At 36.2% G+C, this 24,019-nt stretch overlaps 2 protein-coding genes across 6 annotated transcripts in view; one reads left to right on the top strand and one right to left on the bottom strand.

Moving 5' to 3' along the window:
* Pcdh15 (protocadherin related 15) overlaps window positions 1-24,019 on the top strand; it is a 1,075,820-nt gene that overhangs the window by 488,034 nt on the left and 563,767 nt on the right. For all 5 annotated transcript variants that reach the window (XM_045137141.1, XM_045137139.1, XM_045137140.1 and 2 more), the window contains exon 3: window positions 5,537-5,716. The gene's annotated coding sequence lies outside the window, so the exon portion shown is untranslated. The remainder of the gene's footprint in view (window positions 1-5,536; window positions 5,717-24,019) is intronic.
* The window catches only part of LOC101616741 (protein FAM136A-like), a 152,105-nt gene that overhangs the window by 98,575 nt on the left and 29,511 nt on the right, over window positions 1-24,019 (bottom strand). The window contains exon 4 of the mRNA XM_045137750.1: window positions 11,149-11,256. Within this exon, the coding sequence (XP_044993685.1) occupies window positions 11,149-11,256 (108 nt within the window). The remainder of the gene's footprint in view (window positions 1-11,148; window positions 11,257-24,019) is intronic.

Genomic DNA, 24,019 nt, shown 5'->3' with positions numbered 1-24,019 from the left:
ACAAAAAATTTTTTTAAAAAGTCAAATCAAGGTCACTACACACACAGTTATAAACAAATGATTTCTACAAACAGCTTGAATGATCTTACAAAAATAATCTTTCCTTATCCAAGCCAGTGGGGAAAGTAGTTCAGTTCAGCAGCATTCTGACCACTACTTGTAGGACCCAGCTTTCTGTTGTGTTAAACTGCTACAGTTAAAAAAAAAAAAAAAAATTGGGGCTGGAGAGATGGCTTAGCGGTTAAGCGCTTGCCTGTGAAGCCTAAGAACCCCGGTTCGAGGCTCGGTTCCCCAGGTCCCACGTTAGCCAGATGCACAAGGGGGCGCACGCATCTGGAGTTCGTTTGCAGAGGCTGGAAGCCCTGGCGCGCCCATTCTCTCTCTCTCCCTCTCTCTGTCTTTCTCTCTGTGTCTGTTGCTCTCAAATAAATAAAATTTAAAAAAAAAAAAATTGAAGCCGGGCGTGGTGGTGCACGCCTTTAATCCCAGCACTCGGGAGGCAGAGGTAGGAGGATCGCCGTGAGTTCAAGGCCACCCTGAGACTCTGTAGTGAATTCCAGGTCAGCCTGGGCTAGAGTGAGACCCTACCTCAAAAAACTAAAAAAAAAAAAATTGTTTATTTTTGTTTATTTGAGAGCGACAGACAAAGAGAGAGAGAATGAGGCAGACAGAGAGAGAATGGGCAAGCCAGGGCCTCCAGCCATTGCAAACGAACTCCAGATACATGTACCACCTTGTACATCTGGCTTATGTGTGTCCTGGGGAATTGAGCCTCTAACTGGGATCTGTAGGCTTCGCAGGCAAGCACTTAACCTCACCAGCCCAAGCTGCTAGATTTTTGTTGGTTTCTTTTGCCTTACTGATACATCTAGCATATATGAACTGTAACACTAAAGTGGTAGCATCACAATTTTTTCCTGTCTAAACTATTTTGTTAATTTTGAATACCTTCTATGTTGTGAAGGTGAGGTGCCCATAGATAGTATGAAATATTTATAGAGAACATGGAATCTAATAAATATTTAATCACCATTACCTTCCTTATGACTTCTTTGTTTAATTGTCCTGGTTTGAAATGATTTTTATTATATGAAGTAGTAAGCCAGGTATGGTGGTGCATGCCTTTAATCCCAGAAGTCGGGAGGCAGAGGTAGGAGGATCACTGTGAGTTCGAGGATACCACCCTGACACTACCTAGTGAATTCCAGGTCACCCTGGGCTAGCTAGAGCAAGATGCTACCTCGAAAAACCAAAAAAAGAAATAGTAAATAATATGATTTTACAATGACTAACCCACAAGATTAAAGTTAACTTCGATATTTGAAACTCCATTAAATGTAAATGAAGGTCATTTTCTCACTATAAATTCAATAATCTTGCAAAAGTATGAATTTCCAAAGATGATATGAAGAGTTCAGCTTATTCATATATTGTAGCTAAATTGCATTGTTGTGTATGTATTCCCTGTAGATGAACAAAAGAAAGCTATTCCTATGAGAACTGTCCTTTATTGCACTTTATCCCCAAATTGCTCTTGTAAGATTACAAGCTGCTTGCTGGAAAACTTGATAGACCTAAGTATTCCCTGAAGATCATTCTCTTCTTATCCCTTGAGTTATCACTGTTAAGTGGTACAAGTGCTGAGTTAAAAACTAGAGTGAAATAAATATTGCTGACAATAAGCTAAGTTAAATTGGACTACCAAGATCCTGACAATAAAGTGATGTTACAATAAATAATAATGAATATACCAGGAAATCATGGCAAAGTGAATGAAGATAATCCCTTAGCCCCAGGTAGCTAGAGGAAGTCTTCCCAACAGCTTTGGAACTAAATAACAATATAACATATAATATAATGTATAATATAATAATAGTAATGTACTGAAATAGCTTGATTCCAGGCAACTGGATGAGACCCCACTTGTAATAAGCAGAGCTATTTGGATACTATTGTAGGAGATTTTGTGCAGTAACGCTTTAATCTGGATTCAAAAAAATTGGTTTCTCTGTACTTTGCAATTCATACAGACTCAAGGACTCAATTCTCACTTTGCAAAGAAATAAATAAAAATCTTGTGCCATGCTTTCTCTATAAGATATGTTTCAGAACACTATACAACTTAGTACTGAATGTTGAACTTTAATTAGATGCTATTAAATGCTTCATAGCAGAAGACCAAATCAAAAACCCTATATAAGGAATACATTTTTTGGTTAGTATAAGAAATCACCCAAACTACTTAATGGAATAAACTGGACTTTCAGTCTCTTGTTAGCAAGCTAAGTAGCTACACATAATAATAAAATCTTTACCTAAATCTCTTGTCAACATAAGTAAAAAATGATAAAATACAGAAACAAGATTTGCCTCCTTGACTAGACATTTTACTTCTTATATTTGTTCATTAAATGATGGTGTTCAGATGAACTGGCACAGAAACACATGTTTATGGTAATACTTACAGCTATTTCCAGGATGGAGCTGAACGTTGGAATGCAGTCAGAATATTACTGTTTCTATTGCATTTCTCTGTAAAATAGAAAGCATTACAGTACATTTTTATGAAAAATTCTCACAAATGCTGCTAGGATTAGTTATATGATTTTTCAAAATAACACATATAAATATGAACAAACACAGCTAGCATGATGGGATTCTGAGGTTAAATGAATCAAACCAAGATTCTATAAGCAAACTAAAACTAAAGTATGTTAATGTCGAAAATATATATATTTAAAGATTATAAATATGTGTGTGTGTGTGTGTGTGTGTGTGTGTGTGTGTGTGTGTGTATGTGTGTGTGTCCATGGTTCTGGAGATATTGATGAAGCAATTGTTAAGTGGTTAAAGACACTTCCTTGCAAAGAAAGACTCATGGCCTGGATTCAATTTCCCAGTTACCCATGTAAAGCTAGATGCAGAAAGCGGTACATGCTTCTATAGTTTATTTGCTGTGGCAGGAGGCCCTGGCCTGTTCATATTTATTCCTTCTCTCTTTTTCTCTCTCTCCTAAATAAAGTATTTAAAAACAAAATATCAATGTTAAGTTCAGATTTATTAACATATGTGAAATAATGACCTTTGTTGAAAATCTATAGACTATGTTTCAATTGGGCCTTAAAATGAGAGAAAAACAGAGTGAAGGAAACATTGAGAGAGACTTGGAAAAAAGGAGGGGAGAATAATACAGAATACCACACAGTATGTGTTTAAAATGAAGGAGAGACAGAGAGTGAGGAAGATTTTGAAAGAGACTGGGGAAAAAGAAGGAGAAGAAGAGATTAATTTAGAATACCATACACCACGTGTTTCACTGAGTTATGGATTACTATGCCAGAGTTGTGGATTTTTTAAGGTGCACTGGTTCTCTTTGATGATATGTTTTTAAATTGTTTTCTATACCTTTCTTATTCCATATGTTTTATTATAATTTCTTATATTCTCCTAATATATTTTGGTAATTTTAAAGTATGGAGATGTGGTAAATATTTAATTAAATAAAACTACAATCTATTTTTTGGAGTCACACTGATAAACCTATTTCTCATGAGAACAAGGAAGAATGAAATTTTCTGTGCTGTAGCTATATTTGTGATGTGTCATCAGGGTTTGTCCTGAATGTCCTCTGGAATGAGGGTCACATCTTTATTTTAAAACATGTTCTACTTAGTTAGTTATTATTAGAATTATCACCCTGTGTATTCAACAGTCTTAATGTGTGTGTTATTCCACATGTGGGATATTTCAGTTAAATGAGAATCTTCTTAAAATATTAGCAACTGTTGCTACTTTTTTCCTGGGAAGATGTGTATAAATGTCTACTCACTCCAGATAGGCCACCAAGTACAGACCAAAGTGATGATTCCACCCAAGTCTAGTTTGTGAAGGAGAGTTTATTGGACTTGCATCCAGAGCATGGGTGACCCAAATCAATAGCATCCCTGAAGCCTCACTATAGCATGGATGACAACATCCCCATAGTTGCATATATGGAATTCCCAACTTAGTTACAGTTCTATATTCTATATACTCCAGGCCCTTCCAGGACTATGTGCAGCATATATAATATCAACTCAAAAGAAAAAATGTCAAGGCTGGATAGATGACTTATTGGTTAAGGTGCCTGCTTATAAGCCTTACCACCCAGGTTTGAATCCCCAGTATTCTCATAAAGCCAAATGCACAAAGTGGTATATGCATCTGCAAATCATTTGCAGTGTCAAGAAGCTCTGGTGTAGTGTGTCCATTTTCTGTCTGTCTGTCTGACTGACTGACTATATATTATGTCTGTCTTACCTTGCAAATAAAAATAAATAAAATAAATCATTATCCTAAAAGCATCTTTGGTAGAACATTAGTCAGTTTTTACAATTATATAACATATTACATAAGACAGTCCTTTACACACCCCCATCCTCTGTGTTGGGAAGGAAGGGAACAGTTTGGTTTGTTTGACTACCACATACAATGACAACACATGGAATCTCCGAGGCTATGCAAGTTCATTGTGATAAGCCTTTGCTTACTGTTTACCTCTGCACATGTTACTGTTTTGTCAGAAGTCTGATCATATATGACTCCCATATGCATAGTGACTTCTCTCGTTCCAATGTAAGGCTAAATTTGAATGGCAGATGAGTTTTGTTTTGAATGGAACATCACTATGTCTCAGGGAATGTGTCAAAATATGCCAGTGTTCTGTAGGCATCCTTGTGATCACATGTCATTAAATGGGATGAGTTATGATTCTGGTGACTAATCATCTCACCTATGAAGAAGGCTCCCACTGAGGGACTTGAGCCTTTTGCTTTTCTAACTCCTTCCTTATAAGATTCTCAGGTGAAATTTATGTATGTTTCTGCATGACATTGTTTTATGAGTCATATATGCTTATAAAATCCTGTTAGCTTAAAAAACTGTGCAAAACCTTGGTATATCCCAAAGATGTGGAAAAATTCATATTGGAAAGTGTATTTGATGAAAGGGAAAGGTGAAAGGGAAAGGAGAAGACATAAAAAGGAAGGGCAGATAGGAAAAGGAGCTTAAGAGATTATTTTGCCTAGTCAATAATAGTCATTGGAAACAAGCTCCTAAACTCCTTAGTCCTACTGAAGTAAAACAATAAAAAACCACCAGATAGGCTGGAAGGACACAGACCAATAAAACCACCAGCAACTGATCCATGGGAGGTCGAATTGTCCTTTGGGCTGTAGCACCTGCTACTAATTGGTGCAGGGTGCTCACCAGTCAACTCAGTGGCTCAACACACCCAGCTGCCTACTGCATAAGCTGTGAGGAGCTCAGAGTTAATTGCTGCTGCGTCTGTGCCAGTGAATTAACTGTGCCAGTGAATTAACGTGCTGAGCTAATAGTCACAGATAGAGGGCAGACAGATTCCTGCTAGCAGCTTAAAGTTAGCCGCTGTGGTAACTGAGGCATTTAGCACACACCTAGGACTGAGGGATGAGACTGTACACCTTTTGAGTAAATATGTTGAGGGTTTTTGTTTTCTTGTGATTTTATTTTTCTCCAGTCACATTTTCATGATGATATGAAAGTGGATATTAGTGGCTCACCAGAAACAAGAGGTGTAATGTGTGAATGAATCTACGGAACCTGGACTGTTTTTTCAACGGATGTTCAAGAGGCATTCTTGGCAAGAAAATTTGCTTCGAGATCATACATACATTCAAGATGAAACTTTAAACTGCAAGTAAGTTGTTTTGCTTTGCGAATCTTCTTCTTGCTTTTTAAAATATCAGACAGGAGTTATCTACCCAGAAAGTTAGAGCATATTTCAGTGCAGTTTGTTACAATATCACTTTCAGGCATGTTCCTTCAGAGAACACAGGAGGATCATGATCAAGCGATCATTTGGTGAAAAAGTAAACATAACTCCTTACTCTCCTTGTCTCTTGTTGGCTGAGTGGGCTTGTAATTTTGTTGAAATGGCACTATCATATTGATAAGGTCACACATTTGAACTGTAACTGCTTAGGGATGGCATATACCGAAAGTATTAATCCTCTATCACATTCTCTACTTCTTTGTTCCCAAAGACAAAACAGAAAATGTCATCAGAACTCATATGATGCTTTTCATTTTTGGTGTGTGAAAATACTGATATTTTATGGGTGGTCATTGGTGATGGTACTAGTGGTTAAGTGTGTAATTAAATAACATTAATGTTGAAATGAGTAATCAAGAGTGTTATAGTTTCTGTTTTTGGTGTTAAGTTCTCTGATGTTCTCAAAACTCATAAATGTGAAAAGTATGCATTCCTTCTGGAATGTATCTGGGAAAACTAAATACATAGAGTTTGAATTTAGGTTCACTTTATCCAGGTAATACAAAATTAATCCTATATCAGTATTAGTCGCTTTCTTGCTTTAAACAACATGCCTTGCCAGCTCCAGTGTATATGGACCTAATTAACAAGTTTCAGACAGTCTGTTGGTACTTGGATGTTTCTCTTCAGTCTGAGTGAATTGTAGCATGAATGCAGAGAGCCCAGGTTCCCTGGAGAAAAATGCTGTGGCCTTTTGTAAGGTTAACTCCAATCATGCTCCCATATGTTCACAAAAGAGCCAGTTGTCAAGCACAGTAACCAAATACTTAATACTGTGTTGCTTAGCACTAGAGCAGAAAATAAGGTTTCTTTAGGCATAGTTTAAGCACAGAACATTGCTATAGTTTGCACAGTCTATGGGAAGCATGTAAAGAAGTGTGCTTATGTGAACTTGGTTTTCTCTTTGATCATTTCTTCAGCTTATTCTGTTGTAGCTAGCTGAGTATGTGCATTTATCTGTACACAAGAGTTGTCAAGTTCAACAACTTGCTTCCCTTGTCTTGGGCTCATTTTCCTATTGGAAAAAAAATTGCAATTTCATGGGTGCTCAATTCCACTGAGTGTCAACTTGCTCACCTCTCAGATGTACTAATGTGCTCAGCAGGGAATGTGAAGCCCCACAATGGTGACTCTAAGCATTACCTGCTAAATGACTTGTTCCAGTCAAATTTTGTGAAATCCACTGTAAGCTGCTCTGTTGGAACTTATGGAGAGAATTTGAATATTCATGATAAAAAGACCTGAAAAAAAACTTTTATTTTCTAGGAATTTCCTATATATATATATATCATGTTCATTATTACTATTGATATGTGATTGGTGAATATGTGAAGTATAAAATCAGTTGCACAAAAAATTGATAGGTTTAACTCTAAAAACACCTTAAAATTGAATGTTTATGCTGTTTCTTAGTCTTTTCACATTCAGATATTGCATAATGTGGATTGTAAGACATTATTATCTAATTTTTACACATTATCAAGACAGTCAGGTAAACACTAATTTTTACATGTTTCACTAGTCTGATGTTCTGATGCACAGCTTAAGCTTGAAATTAAGTGTAAAAGACAATTATTAGATTTTTCTCAAAGTAGGAATCACAAATTTTATCACAAAATATATTTCAAGCAAAATGGGTTGAATAATTAGTGATTCTTTTCTGTTATCACTTGATCATGAGAATTTTTGTTTAATGAATTCATAATGAGGGTTTTCCATAAAAATTAAAAAGTAAAATTTTAAAGAAATGAAGCTACCCCAAGCTGTGAGCATTTTATAGGACTTAAAGTGTTCACTGGTCCATGTTGTAATTGTGCAGGTATGATATCAGGCAGTAGAAACTTTCCTTCCAGGTTATATGCTATAAAATTACACAAGATTCCAAATAAACCCACTATTATTTCAACTTTTTTTTTTCTAATAGGATCCCTAATATACACTTACATTTGAGCTTTGTCCTAACACTTGGACAAAATACAAAGTTTTAAGCTTCATTCAGGATTTAAACCTATTAATACATTAAAGTTGGCAACAATAACAATCTAAACAGAGATACTGAATTAATTCTTAATTAAAGGGGTGTGTATATTGTCTAAACCTTTCATTTTACCTGGAAACCAATATTACCTATATGTGTAGGTTTTGCTTCTTTTACTTATTTTAGTTTTGGATCTTTAAATGTGTTACCCTCCTTCTGGAATCTCTGGTACACGGGAACCATTTTGTCATTCAAGGTACAGTTGGCTTTTACATCAAAATCATGTCTGATTTGAATATTCCAATGAGTGCTTTAGACAGAGATGTTTTCCAAGCTATAAAGTATTGAGTACTTCCAACTCAAGCTTGAGTTTGGGTAAACACACAGCTCCTTTTGTAATAGAAGCTGTGTGTTGTCACTTTATAATGTAGCAGACTAGATTTTAAACTAATAATGACCCATGGGGCTTCATGCATTGGTTCTTATAACACTGAGTATTTTGGGGGATTCATTACAATCCATAATCAAATTTGAGAGCAAAAACAAAGAGCTACTATGAGTAATTTATAGCAAGATTGTGTCCTCTTATAGAGTCTCTATACAAATCCAAAGGTCAAAAAACTAAGAGACGGAGATAATGTGAAATATTCTTTTAAATTTAATTTTGGGGTCACATAGTTGACAGTGGGAAAAAGGATGGTGAATATACATAGACATTACTGATGCAGGAAGTGCTTCTTTGGGATCCGATTCTGAATATGAAGGTAATCACCATTGCTTCGTAGAGTTTCCACCTAGGATGCATTGTTCAAAGTACTAAACTGATGATGGAGAATGCGGATGAATGTGAACTATTTTGTCAGAATATAAGTCCCAGTCTGACATGCTAGTTACACACACACACACACACACACACACACACACACACACTGTATTATTTATAAAAGGTAAAAAGAAACCTCAAATTCTCATCCAAAGTTAAGAACTGTCTTCAGAACCTCGATATATCTCTCAGTGTTTACATCTATACTTAATCCTACTGGAGTTGATGTCAAGAAGGAGAAAAAGGGGAATCAAGATGCCAACTAATCTATAATACAATTCTGATCACTTAAGATGGTTTATGTTTGCACATGTGTGTGTATGTGTGAAATAACAAAAGCAACAACACTTTCCATTCTAAAGATAAGTTTCTAGTTGGTACTTAGCAGACAAACTACTTCCTTTTATCTCAAGCAGTTTAAAGGTTGCACTCAGCATTAGATATGAGATCTTGGCTACCGAGCCTACAAATGCAAAAGACACATCAGTCATTATTTCAAGAAACAAAAGGAAAATAAAGCATTCTTTCCTCATTCAGGCTGGTACGTGGAAAAATTCAATGCTTATGTATTATGCGGCATGATGAGCATGAAGTCGGCAGGAGGTGTAAGTTTCTGTATGGCTTCTAAAGTGTAAGCCTTCTCGGGCCATGGCAGATGCATAGCTCCTGTTACTTTGGAAAGTCAGTCATTCTAATACCCAGTGAAAGGACAGTTTCAAGCAGCACTGTGCATCATTTCCGGAATGTGAGAGGACATCAGTGTGTTGCATGAACTGCCTCATTCACAAAGAGGCTCTCTAATGAATGCTCTCACTGTGGTGTTCATGGAGGTGTCAGAATGAGCTTTTACTGATTCACCATCACTGAGTCCTTATGGAAATGCAAATTATTCATCCAAGAACAGTGACTTTCCTTTATGCTTTATCACTGAATGGACTGATGTCTTCAACTTCCCAGACACCACTGGAATCCAGAGAGGGACCATTGGAACTAGATGAGAGTTTTCTGTTGCCTTAATCCCTTAGTCTAAGAGATTCACAGAGACAAGAGATGTCTCAGGAATACACTGGCAGATGGGTACCCCCTACCAGAAACAGGAGCAGTGACACTATCAAATTAGAAACAGAGAGAGATATGTGCCTATAAAAGTTAGAGAAGGGTGAGCAAAAAGAACACCACCACAGCTCAGGGAGGTCTGTAGAAGAGGGAGTGGAAAGATTATAAGAGCCACAGGGTAGGAGGGAATATCCAGAGTCATTGGCCCCCAACCCCACATTGGCTGACTATAACCCCATGATGAATGACAGCAAATCATTGAGGATGGCTCCCCGTGGAATGGAGGCAGGGAGGAAGGAAATATTGGTACTAACACATGATGTATCCATACTACATTTCTACTTAATAAAACAAAAGTACAGAAACACACACACAGTGAAATTAAAGCAAGAAGGCATGTTAACAGAGAGGTGGAAGAAGAGTAATAAACAGACATGCAGTGAGACAGCAGAGGTAAATGGGAATAAACTGGCAGGAAAAGAGTAGATTGTAGATACCAGGTGTGGTGGCACACACCTTTAATCCCAGCACTCAAGAGGCAGAGGTAGGAGGATCATCATGAGTTTGAGGCCATCCTGAGAATACAGAGTGAATTATATACAAGTCAGCCTGGGATAGAGGGAGACCCTACCTCAAAAAACCACACAAAAAAATAGTATACTGTAGAAAGACAAACAGTAGGGCTGGAGAGATTGTTTAGTGGTTAAGGTGCTTTCCTTCAAAGCCAACAGACCCAGGTTTGATTCCCCAGGACCCAAGTAAGCCAGCTGCACAAGGAGCTGCATGCATCTACATTTCTTTTGCAGTAGCTGAAGGCCTTGGCATGCCCCTATTCTCTCTAACTGCCTCTCTCTCTGTGTGTAAAATAAATTAATAAAAATAAATTAATAAAAATATTTAAAAAGAAAGCCAAACAGTAAACCTTACAAACAAAACAGGTAGATGTTGTGTGGTGATGCTTAAACCTATAATCCTAGCACTAAGGCTGATGGAAGCAGGGGCATACTGAATTTGAAGTCACAATAGGCTACCTATGCATATTCTGTTTCAATGAAAACATACACAATTGGGGGAAAAAGAATAGAAAAAGAACCTCAGGGAGATAAAAAGGGAAAGTGAGATAAAAGGAAGGTGCATGGGAGGATAAAATCTGTGATTCAAAGATAGAGAGCAAGGTACATTGTGCATATTTGAAGGGCAGGAGTAAGGAGGATCTTCCTATTGTCCTAAGTGTGTTGATAGAGGGAGGATGGTGTGCAGCCAGAGGAAGGAGAGCTTTAATTCTGGATCAAATCACGACTACCAGTGAGTGGCATGTATATCCTCCCCAAGAACTATTTTCTATGATCAAAGGATAGTAAAATGTATACAGAACTCATATATACAAGCTCTCTGAGCATAGGACCTGGAGACAAGGACTGTTCAGCAAGTCCTTATCACCATCATCATCACTATCACCACCACCATCATCACTGTCACTATCAGCATCAAGATCATTACCATCACCACCATCACTATTACCAACACCAACCTCATCATTACAAATGTCTAGATAGAAATGATGGAATCAGCTCATGAGTAAAATGCTTTGCTTACCATAATTCTACATGAGCTATGATAGATCATTTGATACTGATAAGCTATATGATTTCACTTGTAAAATTCAGGCATAATTGTTGACCTTTTACTCATGCCTTATGAGTTTAAAGAAAGGCCATATTTCCTTTAGGGGTTACAGAATATACCTTTCAAATCCACTCACTTGCTCAGTATTGAGAATTTTGGACTTTCTCTATAAATATTTAATAAATAAATGAATATTTGTTTTGAAGATTAGTTTGCAAGGAGAAAGTAGAAGCAAAAATGCTGAACTTTTTTCTTATTGTGAAATAGTGCATTGCCTTTTCTGGCATTTCAGACAATGGTCTTCTAATTGGCAGAAAGATGAATGCAAGCATCTAATTGTTTCACCTTAAATTCTTAAAAATAAAATGAAATGTGAATAATTTTACTTATGAACATTTATCTTATTCTGGAGTACATTTTGGTAATTTAGTTGCTTAATACAAGAAATGTTTATGGAACATGGAAGAAATAGGAATTTTGGAAAGAATTAATGAATTGTAAAAACAAGAGTGAAGATGGATTAAAAGTAGTCAAATTATGTGAGTATAAAAGTTAAAAGTGAGGAAGATTTTTAACTCAGATAAACATGTGTATATTGTTCTGAGTCAAAAGGAGGAATGGGAAAATGTATCAAGGAGAATATGTACAGTTTGTAAATGGAAATGTACATTAAATGAGGACTTAGACTATTTTAGGCTATAAGGCATTGGAACAATGAAGCAAGGCCACCCTGTAACTATGTAGTAAATTCCAGGTCAGCCTTAGCTACAGTGAGACCCTACCTCCAAAAAACAAAATAAATAAAATTAAAAAGAAACAATGAAACACTGTGGTGGAAAATAATTGGAAAACTCATAGATTAAATTTCAACTTTATTTGTTTAATATTTTTTTTAAATCTTAAATGTTTTCTGAACCTGCTTCAGTAAACTGGTGGTTGCTTATGCATGACTCTAATAATGTAAGAATTTGATTTAGTGACTTTTCTCTATTTTCTCTGATGTATTCATGAGGTTTTTTTCTTTTTTTGATAAATGAAGAAAACTCTTGAGTATTCACAAGGTGCCAAGAACTATGGATGATGTTTTGGTCAACTGTTTATCTTCCACAAGGGAGGTGAGATAGATCAAATGTCCTCCCCTGACTGTTGAAATTCTCAGCATCAAAGAACTGTGGAAGGTCTATTGAGCAACATTACTTTTATTCTGATACTATTATATTGTATTATTATGTTTATTATATTATAATGTGGTTAGTGAGTTATATTTTCAGCTGTTTTGTACCCTAAGTCTCTATCTGTTGCTACACACACACACACACACACACACACACACACACACGCACATCACTGTTTTTCTTCATACTCCTGTCAGCTGTTTTGTGATTTAATGTTGACCATAGTTGGTAAGAATATTACCAGGAATACATGGGGACACAATTAGTCAGGAAATTCCCTCTCCTGCAGCTTTGCAGCACATAATGGGGTTAGAATATAATAATTGATAAAACCACAGCACCAATTTTAAAGAAAGAACAAATTCACCACTTACAGTGTATGCTTTAAGGTTTATTGTTTTTTCTTAGCAGAGAGAATTCAGGAAACATTACAGAATGTATTATCAAAACTATTTAACATTGTAGTCACCTACTCTGTTAGGGTGGCTTAGGTTGTCTTGCAGGATAAATCATCACTAATGTCAGATGCATTCAATGTTGTATTCTGTCCCAGGTAGCTAAAGTTATTCTCATGGAGAAAATAAATGTCTGTCTTTGCTGACTTCTGCAGGAAATAACCACTTTTCTGGTGACTTTGATTCTATGAAGAATTAGGTTTATAAGTTTGAATTCAACTTAAAATTCTAGGAGCTATAGAGTGATGCATTTAAGCAATTTTGCTGCTTTTATTGCAATCAAGTTTCCAACTTCATGACTTCTCTGGAATTCTCCATGCCAGTGTGCCAGGTATCTCATACTAAATCCAGTGGAAGATTTCGTACCTCATCTTGCATGCACTGCTATTGAGGGCTAGTCCCAGAACTTCTCATCTTTCATATTACTTTTTCATAATATAGCTTTTTCCTTTAAAAAATTGTGTTTGTTATTATTTTGTTTAAAATGTTATTTGGTTTTATTTATGGGCACTTTAGCTCTGAAATTTACCTTCTTATTTTCTTTGTTTGGTTTTTTGTTTGGTCTGCATAATTTATTTATAGATGAGTGTGTGTAAATGAAACCATACACTATTGTTTCTACAATTATCTGTCCCTTCATGTCCACTAGTGCTTGTTTATGAACTTCTGTGTGTTGACAGTACATACATAGTTACAATTATTATACCTTCTTTTTATTTAATTATCTCTGTGTGAGTGATATGTATGTGATGTGAATTTATGAGCATGTTTATGCCATGTCGTGAATGTGGAGGTCAGAGGAATACCTCAAAGTGTTGTTTCTCTCCTTTAGCCTTGTTTGAGACAGTTGCTGTTTGATGCCACTGAGAAGACCTAACTATGTGGCCCATGAGGTTTAGGATTCTTTAAACTCCACCTCCTGTTGTAGGTCCATTGGATTAAAGTAGCATGCACTGCTTTGCATCTTCTTGACATGGGTCTGAACTACAGTTGCCAGGTTTGTGAAACAAGTACCTTGAACAGCTGAGCCATCACCCTAGCCCCAATTATTATATCTTTTGGATAGAGTATTCATTTTATTAATATGTATTGGCCTTGTTTATCCCTTCTAAATAGTTGTGGCTTAAAGTCTACTTTGTTAGATATGAATGGAACTACTATAGATTTATTCTGATTTGCATTTCTCATTATTCAGCCTTTCTCTTTTAATCTCTGTGTGTATTTGCCCAAAACCCTCCCCATCACAGTAACTGCCTAGAACAGACTTCAGGATTTCCTCCTGTAGGATAGCAGAGAGAAATCATGGTCAAAGCACTGTTCCAGTGGCCACAGAAACTAGAGAATATGAAGGAAGAATGGGGAATGTCAGACATTGCTCAGGCTGTTAGATCCATGAAATTCAATATTTAAAAAATTATTTATGTATTTGAGAGAGAAGAGAGGCAGGTGGAGAGAGAGAGAGCAAATGCGCATGCCAGGGCTTCCAGCCATTGCAAGCAAAACCTAGATGTGTGTGTCATCTGTGCGTCTGGCTAATGTGGGTCCTGGAGAATCAAACCTGGGTCTTTTGCTTTTGCAAGCAAGTGCCTGAACTGCTAAGCCATCTCTCCAGTCCCTGAAATTCAATTTTAACATGGAAAATTTGGAGAAAATGTTACTATATCTCATTCACCATAGCTCTGACAATACATTCTGAAATTATATGAAAAATTGATTTCAACTTCCTGAGAGATAGGGCATCCAAACATATTTTTTATTGTGGTGATTGAAGTGTAAATCACAGGAAACGTTTCTTGACTGGGGAGAGTAATGAAATGGAGGAGACTTTCAATAGATAATAAATTAATAGAGAATTTAGAATTTCATCCAAATTTTCTCATGTGTTGTATTACATTAGAACTTTGGTATGTTTCTAATCATCGCAGAAAAATATTTGGTATTCTTATTCTTTATAGTATTGAAGAGATACAAATGAAGTTGGCCAGTCAAGCATTTTATGTCTTCCTTCCTTCCTTCCTTCCTTCCTTCCTTCCTTCCTTCCTTCCTTCCTTCTTTCCTTCCTTTCTTCTTTCCCTCTTCCATCCATTTCTTCCTTTCTTTCATTTTTTTCTTAATTAATTTCTACTTTTTGTCCAATTTATGTCCATGCAGTAGCAAGCAGAAGTTAATATCAGTCCTCATAATAGTATTTCTATTTTCCCACCAGGGAACAAGATAGAAACAAGTAAGAATCTTTATAACAAAGAATTAGACTTTATTGGGGCAAGTTCTGTAGGAACGGTTTGTGTTTCCCACTTTCAGGACTCTGGAAATGCAATAAGCCCCTGCAGCATTTGGAAAAGGCAGTTATCTCAGAAGATGGGAGTGCTGTTGGCAAGGAGGGCAAGGGGGAAGGATTAGCAAGTATAATGAAAGAAAACTTTTATCTCCATGCAAAGCCAGGTATCCAGCTCCCATGGGGTTATTGAATAGTGGAAGTGGGAGGAGGTAGTCTCTGGACAGACTTCTTGGTGGCCAGCAGAAGTATGATGGATTTCTCAGAGCCCCTATAGAGAGATTTGCTAAATACTTCAGCAGATATTCTTACCACCTTATTTTTGTCTGATTTTATTGGGAATTCAAAGATGAGAAGTCAAAGTCTAGGGATATGGCTCAGTTGGTAAAGTCTTTGTTATATAAGCACAATGACCCTGGTTTCAGATTTACCAGCATTTTAATGCTTGAGAAGCAGAGGCAGAAGTTTCCCTAAGATTTTCTGGCTAGCTCTTCTAGCCAAAATAGTGAGTTCAAGGTTCAGTTAGAAACTTTGTCTTAAAAAACTATGGTGAGTAGTGACTGACAAAGACACCTGATGTTGACCTATTGCCTCCTTGAACACACACATGGACAAATGTAGGAACACACATACCATATAGTCCCATGGAAAATTACAAAAGATATGCATCCATTTACATTTATGTTAGTCTGACTCTGAGTACATGAAAGGGTGGGAAGGGTTTGTTTTGAAGACTAAGGAATTTTGAAGAATCAGCATATATTTGGAAACATTCATACAGAAGAAAAGGTGTTCCTTGCCCATCATTCTATGTGCAAGGAAGAACCCAAATGGCTATTTCTCAAATCATATAGGGTGCTGGTTATGGATTCCTCAACCTGCAAATATATTCAGAGGCTAGAAAATGAGGCTGAAGAAAGTGAGAAGGGTTTGTGGGAGCAAACTAAGATACAGTTTTGCTGAAGTATTCATTTAGATGTAGAAAACCAGGTAGAACAATAGGAAGGGAATGTTGAGGTATGTTCCTGAAATATGCACACCCCCCACACACACACACTCAGAGAGGAGAGGAAGAGAAACTGAAAAGTCACTTTTCTGAGCACCATAAGTTCTACAATTATAGTTTCCCATGATGATAAGGAGAGGAATACATTCTTACGTGCTAGAACTTCTTTATACTGGCTTCACATTCCTGTCTTTATATTTTTCCTTCTTTCTGCCTTCTTTCTCACCTTTTATTTGGGTTCATATTAAGTATCTGGCATGTTTTCTTCTGCAGACATAGTCTTAGTCAGGCTTATCCCATGGCTTAGAAATGGATGAAGAACTGACAGGTCAGGTGGGATGTTATTTATAGGCAGGATGGAGGAAGGAGCTGGGTGAAGTCAGAGGCAGCGAAACTAAATTGAACTTACATAAAGTAATACATATTTAGCTTCTCTTTCTCCAGTATATAATAGGAATAATGTGCAAAGCAAAACACAACTATGTCTTCCCCTATATGGTTTTATAGTTTACACATTTTCTCTGCATAATTATCTTCCTAAAATCTTCCTCTGCAGGGTTAAATTTGTTATATACTATGTAACCAAAATTAGTGTTGATATGAGGTTTGTGGGGAGTCCAGGAAAGACCTTGAACACCAAACTGTTAGTTATTTTCTGCTTTTAACCAAAGAATTGGATAAAATAAGATTGAGAAGTACAATTAGTAAGTTATTATATTTATTTAGGGAAGTACAAAATCAAGAGAAGGGCGATAGATACACTCACATGGTCTGAGAGCTTATGTGGTATGCCTGGAAGAAGTGTATAAAGAGAGTTAGTGAGGAAAAAAAGAAAGTAAAAAGAGCTCTTTCCAAGTGGATGGTAGAAGGGGGTAAATAGCCCATGTGCAGTAAGGGGGTTGTCTCCTTATCTAGGCCCAACTAGGCTGAGACAAGGGAAGCTTACCAGAACCTTGAAGTTCAGGATCCAAACAAGAGAGCTTGCCCCCCCCGCCCCCGGTAAACATATTTATAACTTTATAGTGGTGGACCATACCTTCTGGCTCAGGTGAGACAGAGAGATAGCTGATTGGTCTGTGCTAGAGGCTGGCTCAGGAAGAGGGTAGCCTGAAACCAAGTTCTGAGGGCTGAACTTGACCAACCACAATGTCAAGATTGGATTTAAATTCTAGGAAATGTGACCTCCCTCCCAGGAGGGACTCAAGTTGTTTTTGGAAAAACAGATCTAAGGAAGAGATAAGAAGTCAGATCATTCTTTGAGTTCTAACAAAGTGAAGACTGAAAGGATACCTAAGACATTCCTGCCTTTTTACTTTCAGGGGCCCAGTCACCCCAAACACCTAACAAAGATACCTTATTCTGTCTTAGTGCTATATAGACAACATATAACATGCAGGCATGTGTACATATGTTTTACTTCTGTTTCTAACCATGAAAGAACATGAGCTTGAGTCTGTTATGTTGGAAATCTTCAGTAAGATTCTCGTGTATTTTGTGATGGGTGAGTACAGTCAGATAATGCCATGCTTAGGTGTTTATTACAAGATTGGACTCTTTGGAAGAAAACTACAGCCTTTTCATGAAACTAGGCAACTGAGGCATTGTCCCACCATGGTCCAGAACCAGCAGCATATAAGACCACAGCAGGGTCTCTCAATTGTATCAAGAGAGCACTGAGAGACTGGGAAAAAAGAACTGTCTAGTAAGGATATGCAAGAAGTCTCCTTGCTACAATGGTTAGTGGCTTCTTCTGCAATTAAAAATGATTTATCACTTGTTCGCTTTATTTTGTTTGCCTTGTTAATTGGGAAGGGCTATTTGCTGAATGATAGTAAAACAGTAGCATCTGTTTGGAGCTTGAATTTACACACATTTCAAACCACTCACAATAGGCATTATGATTTTTTTAAATTTTTATTTATTTATTTGCACGAGAGAGAACAAGCAAATGGGTATGCCAGGGACTCCAGCCAATGCAACTGGACTCCAGATGCCTGTTCCACCACATGCATCTGCCTTATGTTGATACTGGAGCATCAAACTCAGGTTGTTTCTCAGGCAAATGTCTTAACTACTGAGCAATCTTTCCAGACCACATTTTTAAGATGACAGCTTCCATATATATGAAAAAATATATATTATATATGGAAATATGTATTATAGATATGGAAATATATATTATATATGGGAATGTGTATTATATATGAAAATATATATTAAATGTGGAAATATATATTATATGGAAATATGTATTATATATGAAAATATATATATTACATATGGAAATATATATTACATATGGAAATATATATTATATATGATTTGTTTTCAATGAGAGAGAGGGTGGGAGACCATTAGAAAAAGTGAGTGTGTGCCAGGGCTTCCAGCCACTGCAAGTGAAGCCAGATGCGCAAGGTGGTGCATGCATCTGGAGTTCATTTGCAATGGTTGGAGATCTTGGTGCACCCATTCTCTCTCTCTCCTCTCTCTCTCTCTCTCTGTTCCCTCCCGCCCTCTTTCTCTCAATGTTTGTCTGTCACTTTCAAATAAATACATAAAAATTTTAAAAAAGAAATATTTTTAGGAGCTGGAGAGATGGCTCAGCATTTAAAGGCACATGCTTTCAATGCCTGATGGCCTGGGTTCAATTCCTCAGTACCCATGAAAAGTCAGTTACACAAGGTGCGCACGAGTTTGGAGCTCTGTACAGTGCCAAGAGACCATGACATGCCATTCATTCTCTCTCTCCATCCACTCTCTAACTCGCCACTCTATCTATCCCAAGTAATTAAATGTAAATATTAAAATATGTTATATGATTTCTTCACAAGAATTACTTTAATGATTACTGTTTCATTAGTTAGAAAATACATTACCCAGCACTCGGGAGGCAGAGGTAGGAGGATTGCCATGAGTTCAAGGCCACCCTGAGATGACAGAGTTAATTCCAGGCCAGCCTGGACCAGACCAGAGTGAGACCCTACCTTGAAAAACCAAAAAAAAAAAAAAAAAAAAAAAATACACTAGCCACTTTGTAATAACATTTACAAAAAAAGTAAACTTTAAATGCAAATGTGCTTCAACTATAAGCACATCATTATCTCCTAAGAGGAAACATTATTTATGAAAAGGCTACATTAAATTCAAAAAAAGTAGTTTCTTCCTGTACTTGACAGCTACCTACAAAGGTGTAGTTTTGATTTGTGATGTGTCTATCAGGTAGAGTACATCTGACAGTTCTCATTTGGTTTCTGGTCCCAAATGTTATCATGTTGCCCACTACTGATCTTATTTATTTATAGAGTCTTAGAAGTGATAAGGAAGGTGAAATCTGTGGTGACTTTTTTTTTTTTTTTTGCAAATTTTATCTATGAATTTACAAGTAGAAACATACACTGAGAGAATGAGCTGTTGCAATAGAACTCTAGACAAATGTGCCACTGGTCTTACATGTCCTGGGGAATCAAATCCAGGCCTTCAGGCTTTGCAAGCAAGCATCTTTAACCACTGAGCAGTCTCTCCATCTCTAAAATTACAGTTTAATATTGACATTGCAGAAGTCATTATTCTTGGCTATCAACAAGGCATGGCATGTTATTTTTTACCACTTTGCTATATTTGGTAATTTACAAAAATATTGTTATCCTAAAGAACTTCCTATATTTTATGGATTAGGTTTAGGTGTGTTTTAAGATCAGCTCTGATTTTTGGTGTCAATGGACATTTATATCTTATGTTTGAGTTCTACTATGAATAACTAATTCCTCAAAAATGGCTCTATTCATTTGCTATAAAAAATGATTTTCATTCAAAATTACCTTTAAGCTTTTAATGTAGCCTCTATAGCTGATGAGTATAGAAGTGGACCTGTTTTAGTCACATTCCCAATCCTGGAATCTGTGTTTCTTTCTGCAGGGGAACTCATAATTTCTCCAGGACTTCAATCTGCATGTTACAACTTATATTAACATGCCTCCATTGCATATGAAAGCTGCCTTATGCACTCCACCTGGATATGAGCTCTTTGTGGATAGGGTATTCTTGCCGATCTCTCCAAAATCAAGTATCCCCTAGAACAAAATCTTAACAAATGACTTATTTATCTCCCATGGATAAGACTAAACTTTAGGAAACACACTGTAATTTTGTTATTAATTCAAACAAATTATTATAAAGCACTGTGGTTATTTGAATCTGATGCTAGACACCCACATGTATACTCATGTATTCTGAGTGCTTGATCCCCAGAGGATGGCAACTTAGGAGGTAGCGCCTTGATGTGCAGATGCTTTGTAATGGTATGTATGTGAGTAAGTGCAAATATTTCTCATGTACTTTTTATGGTGCATCATGACCCCTGCTTGCATTAATAGTAAAAAGGAAAATAAAATTGCTATCAGATTTAAATATAACTGGAACTTCTCAGGAGCATAAATTGGTGGGACATTTTGAGAACAAGACTCATATATGATGATGCTGCCAAAAATTCTCAAGGATCTCAGCAGTAATAACACAAGGACTATATTAGAAGAGACCTTCCCCTTCAATTGAAAGAATGGAGTCATTACGTTGAACTTAATATCCTGGGATGTTTGGGTTGGAGAGGTGGATTATCAGTTATGGTTCTTGTCTACAGTGCCAAGGGACACTGGCTCGATTCCTCAGGACCCATGCAAGCCAGATGCAAATTTGGCACATATGTCTGGAGTTCCTTTGCAGTGGCTGAAGGCCCTGTTATGCCCATTCTCTCTCTCTCTCGCTCTCTCTTTTCTCTTTCTCAAATAAGTAAATAAAATTAAAAATAAATGTTTTAAAAATCCTGGGAATGAAAGCAGACTTCATTTACAAATTGAAGATCCTCTGCACTGTGTATCTTTTATATAGGACAAGATATCCTTCATGATTTATATTCTAGATGATCATGTGTTAGGCAAAAACCAGCACATAATTATTAGCAGAAAAGGGAATAATCCTTTTGGGAAAAAAATACATAGAACAAAACAAACCCCATTAAAGATAAGCATACGTAGGGCAGGATTCCAACTGATACTATCCTTGATGAAGCAGAGGCTATTAAGCCTATGGATTCATCTTCAATCCTTAAAGTGAAAGTCCTAACCTTGTAACAGTGAGTTCTACTTCATTACTATGGTTATTTTACCAAAATTCTGGCTTTTTTTTTAAATATGCTGATTTTTCTAACTCATTCATTTATTCAACATGTATTGAATGCCTCTTTTTTAAATTATTTATTTATTTATTTATTTGAGAGTGACAGACACAGAGAGAAAGACAGATAGAGGGAGAGAGAGAGAATGGGCGTGCCAGGGCTTCCAGGCTCTGCAAACAAACTCCAGATGCGTGCGCCCCCTTGTGCATCTGGCTAACGTGGGACCTGGGGAACCGAGCCTCGAACCGGGGTCCTTAGGCTTCACAGGCAAGCGCTTAACCGCTAAGCCATCTTTCCAGCCCAAAATTCTGGCTTTTAAGAAGGTGCAAAGAGTTCATTTTTCCTATAGCTCTCATACCTAAAAGTGTATTAGAGTTCTAGTCTCTTGAACTTTAGGGTGTGTGTGTGTGTTGTATTTAAGAGGAGAAATAGCACCAAACTTCTTTAAAGCCAAAAGATGCATAACAGAGAAGAGGGTAAAACTCAAGTCTACTACTGGGTAGCAACAAGTGCCTCTTCAAAGACCTTAATTTAGTTTGAATGGAATATTAGAGTCTTGACTTTCATTATAAATAGAGACAATTCTCACTATATATTTGGATTGAATTAATGGAGAACTTTAAATTTTATTTCAACAAAATTAGTAAAACATTCAACTTGAGAAGAAGAGGGCTTCTTTTACAATTATATTTAATGAAAACTTACATGATTAATGCATGTAAATATATTCTAACTTTAAGTAAAATTGGAAATAGTTCATAGTGATTTACCAGCCAAAAACAATCCAAAAATTTAATAAAAACACCAAGCATAACCCTAAGTATAATAAGAAATATGTCTTTACAAAGTTTCTAAAGTAAGTCAAGTATATGCTTCTCTAATTGATGTTACGTGTATATAGCATTAGAACACTGCTTAGTGACACTCTTTCAGCGAGACAATAACTACCAGATTTCTAATAACTATCAATGACTTTGTGACATACATTGAAAAAAGTGACTGTATCTTTAAATACTCTATATCAGTCCATGAAAACACATTTATGTTACCACAGTTTCGTTTGTGTCATAGATAAGAAAGCTGCTGCAAGTCTATTGAAGTGTGTCTGTGTGTAAAACCTGAATTTTGACATTACTAATGACTCCATCCTTGTTATACAAGGGCTTGGCTAGACATCTACTGACTCAGTATGTTCTAAGTTACTTCATGTTTCCATCAGAAAATAGAATAACAAAAGTGAACAATAAAGGAATATTTATGTGGAAATGAATATAGAGGAAAAGAGAACATTGAAATATAAGAAAGGGCTTATCTTGGTTGGATGGCTAAACTGAAGAGATACCTGGTTGGTTAAAGTCTACATGTCCTTTTATATGTCCCAGTCTAGGAACTGTCATTATTTGAAAAGGTCATACCCTTACCTGGTCAAATTACCATTAAAGATGCACTGAGTTTTGGAAATATGTAGAATGGGTTTTATAATAGTCTAAAATTACTAAATGAAGTGAAATACCTTGTAGGGGCTGGTTCCTAAATTGCTGCAGGTAGATTGCTACCTTAACATCTGTTTCTGGGACAATCTCCTGACATAAATTCAGCAATGTAATCATAAACTGGCTTTTACTGAAGTTTAAATAAAATGATTAAAAATTATTTGGATTTGTATAAAACCTTATACAGAATATAAACTTTGAAAAGTAAAAATAAAACAAAATCACTTAAATTTTCTCTCTTTACTATTCCCCTGTTTCTCTTCCTGTAGACCTCTTCCTGACTCACACTATACTGTTATACTTGGACCTTTCTTTCTATCCTGCTCACTGTGAACCTTGAGATGGCTTGCCCTACTTCTGTAGGTGCTGAAGCATCTTTTAAGGGAAAATTTTGCTTGTTGAAATACTGGAAATATGTATATTTTCCCTTGAACCTCAACAGAAGACAAATGATAGAGGCTTATCTTATAAGAATTCTCTCACTAATTATCTGTACTAAAGCTCATTCACACCTCCTAAGCTATTTCATAAAATAAAGGTGGAAAACAATTTTCCTCATATTGCCTTAATATTAATTAATTACTTAGATAAAATAATTTTTTAAAAATATATATGTTCACTACATATAATTTTTTCTTGCCCAACTGTAGTTAGGACTTCACAATATATTTATATAAGACAGTTAAATTGCCTTAGAAGGCATATTGCAAAGATCAGTTTTCTGACCAAATAACTGCAATGAAAAATTGAACATTTGTCCTTCTTTATTAAATAGATTATCTTCAAAGAGGAAAGATATTTAATAAAAAATAAAGCTAATATTAAAAAGGAAGTAAATGTCAGGTACTGAAAGTAGTAAGCCCCTAATAATGATTTACCTAAGATTTCAAGAGCTGTGGTGTCTAATCTTATCCACTCATTAAACACTGTGCTAAGTTTTGACATTTAGATTTTGCCTACTAGTGGAATTTAAATGAAAACAATGGCCTCCAAGGTTTAGTAAGTAATACTGCCTGAATAGCTAACTGTTGGTGAGTTTAAATATATAGTATTTAATAAGCACATTTTATTTAATCTTAATATATATATATATGTGTGTGTGTGTGTGTGT

The sequence above is a fragment of the Jaculus jaculus genome, chromosome 18 (genome assembly GCF_020740685.1).
Source record: "Jaculus jaculus isolate mJacJac1 chromosome 18, mJacJac1.mat.Y.cur, whole genome shotgun sequence".
In the NCBI taxonomy this organism is placed as follows: domain Eukaryota; kingdom Metazoa; phylum Chordata; class Mammalia; order Rodentia; family Dipodidae; genus Jaculus; species Jaculus jaculus.
This window is presented reverse-complemented; position numbering and strand designations above follow the sequence as displayed.